The sequence below is a fragment of the Alosa sapidissima genome, chromosome 10, assembly GCF_018492685.1.
Source record: "Alosa sapidissima isolate fAloSap1 chromosome 10, fAloSap1.pri, whole genome shotgun sequence".
NCBI lineage: Eukaryota > Metazoa > Chordata > Actinopteri > Clupeiformes > Clupeidae > Alosa > Alosa sapidissima.
Window position 1 is genome coordinate 12,222,237 of NC_055966.1, and position 5,000 is coordinate 12,227,236.

Sequence of the window (5,000 nt, forward strand, 5' to 3'; positions counted from 1 at the left end):
CACATGCTTATCGTGTCATTTTGACCACTGGATTAGCCTGCCTGCTTTCTGCAAAACACAAACGAAGGAATTGCAACAGTGGGCCATGAAGATGACTCGGATACAGGTAGTTGTATAATCTATGGTTTTCTAGCCACTTTCTAGCTACTTTCGGGTAACACGGAATGACGAGCTGCGTAATTTTTAATGTCTTTACGCATGGTGGAGTGCTACAGCATGACGATCATTCTTGTAACAAATTTTATGACAAAGAGGCCTAATTGGAGACGTTTGCGTGATGCGTTGTTATCACTGGTAACACACATATTAATAAATGCATATTAAAATGCTCAAAACAATGCTCCAAGAAGTGGGGGTCCCCCGCGTCCAACGCCCACTACACCCCTGGACTTCATAAGATATTCATGAAATATTTACAAAGGCTGGAGGTTAAATTAATGGTATCTTTTATGGATACCATAAATGTATGGATATATTTAATATCCATGATGGCCTTGAAGTCTTGAGTTAGTGAATTGGCTTAAATTAGCTTATTATGTGCTGATAACCAGTAACCATAGATGGTAAAAGAAAGCAGCAAGTAGCCTTGGCTACAATTTGTAGTTGCTGCGTCCGTGCATTGTTATTCTCTCTCCTGCTCAAACAAAAGTTGTGCGTGCATTAAGTTGACGATAACATGTTTACAAACTTTACTTTACAGATAATATTGTAAATAGCCAACTATCATGCAGTTAATGGGATACTGTGCAGAGTTGGAAAGTTAGGTCAACTTGGTGTGAATACACACAGAGGAAATTGTTTCTCGTTGTTGAGTTGCCTGATGGTAAGGTTTAGGGGTGTAAAGATTAACCGATACGTATCGGTATCCGTTTTTAATGTGTAAGATACGGCTACATCGATACGTGAAGTCCCGTATCGGAATAAAAATGAAATGAACCGGTCGTTATATTGATTTACTTGTTACGAATCGGTTCACAAGCTTTTCTGCTCGCTCAGACTCTCATTTACGTTCCAAGCAGCGCGTTCATCCCACGTCAGGTTTTGAAACTATACGTGGCACGGAATTGTGGGTAATGCAGTTCGTTTTTGGCTACATTCATTGCCCAAAGTTGTCAAATGACCTCATTACCCATACATCTACTGCAACTTAAGCACGTGACAACTCGCACTCGGTCGTTTGTTTTACAGTTTTTACTCTTTGGTTTTTCAAAATTCAGCGCGAAATTTAGCACTAAACAGCAACGATAGTCTGTAAAGTATAGCCTTACGTTTGATGAAGGGATTTCCTTAATGTTAAATAATAATTTGGCCCTTGCTGAGTGAATATGAACAAAAAAAATAATTGGCTAATAATTTGTGCATCGTTTTAGATGCACAAATTATTAGCCAATTATTTTTTTTGTTCATATTCACTCAGACTACCATTGGAACAAAATAAACCCAGAGAGTTCATTGATAGGCCTATTTTATTCTTGTAGGCTATATGAGAAAAGGCAAAGAGTGTCTTAAGCACTGTTTTATTTTATTTCGGTGTCTTACCTCAACAAGTCTACAGCTCCATGAAAACAATCAGATATAACTCTATAAAATCTATAAAGTCTATAAAAAAATATGTTGTATTTGGCTGCTGTGTTTGACTGAAATGTAGACTATTCTTTTTTCATTTCAATACAGTACAGTATATGAAACAAACCTCAGTTTAGATAATCATATTCACACATTTTTTTGCCTAATAGACAACCATGACCATGATAACTGATAATATAAAATTAATGTGCACCTTAAGCAAATGATAAAAAATCTTTCAGAATGCTTTCCATTCTTGAACTGCATCGAATTGCATCGAATCGCATCGCATCGCATCGTACTGAATCGTTTTTTATGAAATCGTGCCGATGTATCTAGATGCGAATCGTATCGTCTTTTACATGAGAGATTCACACCCCTAGTAAGGTCACACCTGCAGGCGCACTTGCTTGGCCATAATGTAGTGTGTGCTTCGCGACGCACACTTTGCTCCTCACTTGCTTGGCCATAATGTAGTGTGTGCTTCGCGACGCACACTTTGCTCCTCACTTGCTTGGCCATAATGTAGTGTGTGCTTCGCGACGCACACTTTGCTCCTCACTTGCTTGGCCATAATGTAGTGTGTGCTTCGCGACGCACACTTTGCTCCTCTCATCTATACAAAGGCAGTAGTTCCCATTTCTGCAAACCATACATAATTACAAGGAAAAATAGGACCACACGAGGGAAATCATTGTGGTGTCCATTAAGATGTGAAAAAATAGGCATAAATCTAGCGTACACATTTCCACGAATCACGGATGTGTTGATGACATAAATTAGGAAATATTAGAGGACCTAAGGAGACGTGATGTTGAACTGCATGCCGATGCCATTTAACCCAAATGCCTCAGCAGCAGCACGGGAGAGGAGAGCTTATCTGACAGAAGATCTGCATTGTCTATAGTGAGGTAATGCTATGATTACATTAGTGTTATTAGTGTTATTTCGTCAGACGAGACGAGAGGAAATATGTTCGTCAACGACCTTTTTTTTCATGACTAAGACGAGACGATGACGAGACGTCAGTAATGTCCTGAAACACTGACTAAGACTATCTTAAGATGCATTATTGTTGACGAAAAAAGACGAGACTAAAATGTTTTGCATGGAATAAAAACTAAGATAAAATCTCCCTTCATGTTCGTCTACAAAATGAGAAGACAGAATATCTAGCTGTTACGTTTTCAAAATATTCCGAATGAGTTCATACGCAACAGCTTTCCTGTAGGCTAGTCTACGTGCTGCTGCTGCAACCCTGTGGCTGCAACACGAAACTACATGGAACAAGAACACTGGAGATTTCTGCCAGAGTTAGCAAGCTAACTACCTAAGCTTTATGCCACAATACTACATACCCAGAAGTTGACGCTTCTCTCATACAAATTAACATCCCCCAGAATGTCCATACGAAAATGTTCAGCATGTAATGTCAACTATTCATCTAGTTAGACTGATGATGCAAAGTTTGCTAGCAAGTAAGCTAATATAGAAAGTTCGCTAGCAAGTTAGCTATGGCTAAGATGGAGAGTCTGTTTGGGGAATGTGTTGTGTTTGGGCGCATATCGCCATCTAGCGAGGCGGAGTAAAACATTAATAGTTTGGCCTACGACAGTGTTTCTCAAACTATTTCAGTTTCAGGACCACTTAACTAACCCCAGCTAAAAAAAAAAAAAAAAAGATTAGACCTACTTCAACAGTAGCCTATAATTAGTCTATAGGCCTACTCACTGAACCACCTTGCTTATTGTCTTTGCACTTTGCTTATTGTGTCAGAGGATTCATTCTGTATGATTTAAACTGGCATATCTTACATAGACAGTGTTGCAGAACTGTTTGGATTTAACTACAAGTTATTTGGCAAACAACTCATCTATATTATATTTTACCACGTCTGCTCGCGGACCACTTGGGATAGCTTGCGGACCACCAGTGATCCCCGGACCACACTTTGAGAAACACTGGTCTACGAATATGACAGTGGTCCAGTCAAATCTTTTACTGTCTATTGTCAAATCCCAGCCGAGCTATAACTGTAGCTCGACTTACCTGTGCATGTAAACATACTGACTGACAAAAAATCAGAATGAGTAATTATAACAGACGAGTAGCCCTGTGGACACACAATATTGTTGGAAAATTGAGATGTGTGAAACACTATTTGACTCAAATGGTAATCAGAAATAATTTGTTATAAAAAAAAAGACTAAAATGTGTTGACTAAAACTGACTAAGACTAAGATACCTTTAGTTTTCTTTTGACTAAAACTAGACTAAAATGACGAGACTTTTAGTCGACTAAAACTTGACTAACAAAAATGATATTTGAATGACTAAATATGACAAAGACTAAAAAGGACATTTCGTCACAAGACTAAGACTATGACTAAATTAAAAATAGGTGACAAAATTAACACTAGATTACATTGCAAAAATATCACCATGCATTCATAACCTTGTGATTCAGTGAGAGTGATCCCAAAACATCGAAAAGTATGTCTTTGTGACATTTCTATATTACATTTTGTCAAGAAGAAAAATCAATAGCAAACTGTTCCTAACTGAACAGTCCTTGCTGTGAACGCTCCTGGCTGCGCCTGGCATATCCGCCATCATAATAGCAATCCGCTATGGAACAAGCGTGCCTGTTGTTAAAAGGAATGTCAGATGACGCTCTGAATGGTTTATTGCACGTTACGCCGAGTAATGTAGCTACCTCAGACCAACCCATTTTAGATTTGCGTCGGGCACAACAGTAATTTATCCCGCCGGTAAAATACCAACAGCGCCCACAAAGCTACTTGCGCTTTGCGTTTGATACTCACACACTCACACACACATACACACACACACACACACACACACACACACACACACACACACACACACACACACACACACACACACACACACACATGTACAGCAAACTGGTAATATATTTACAGTACACGACACACACAGACCAATGAATAGATATTCCATTAGGGTGTTTTCAGTCTACAGCATAAATAGAACCTACCTGTCAAAACATGTTTCTATATGTGTATATGTGTGTGTGTGTGTGTGTGTGTGTGTGTGTGTTGTGTATGGTGTGTGTGCAGGACAGCTGGGAGATTGTGGACGGAATGCGAGGGGGTGTGGGAGACTGCAGTGGGTCTGCTCAGGAGCCTCCGAGGCAGGAGGGCTACGTGCTCAAGAAGAGGAAGTGGCCGATGAAGGGCTGGCACAAGGTACACACACACACACACACACACACATTCATATACATTCACACACATATTACACACACATAGACACAAACAAATGCACACACACACACAAGCAAACACACACAGACACAAACACACAACACACACACACACACACACAGACACAAACAAACACACACACAAACAAATACACACACACACAAATCAGCCAGCAGTTAATGGGGT

The 5,000-nt window shown here is 39.6% G+C and overlaps 1 protein-coding gene across 2 annotated transcripts in view; it reads left to right on the top strand.

Annotated features, from left to right (window-relative positions):
• Positions 1–5,000, top strand: part of osbpl3b (oxysterol binding protein-like 3b) — a 62,716-nt gene that overhangs the window by 26,007 nt on the left and 31,709 nt on the right. For both annotated transcript variants that reach the window (XM_042107251.1, XM_042107253.1), the window contains exon 3: positions 4,668–4,796. In XM_042107251.1, coding sequence (XP_041963185.1) covers positions 4,668–4,796 — 129 coding nt within the window. The remainder of the gene's footprint in view (positions 1–4,667; positions 4,797–5,000) is intronic.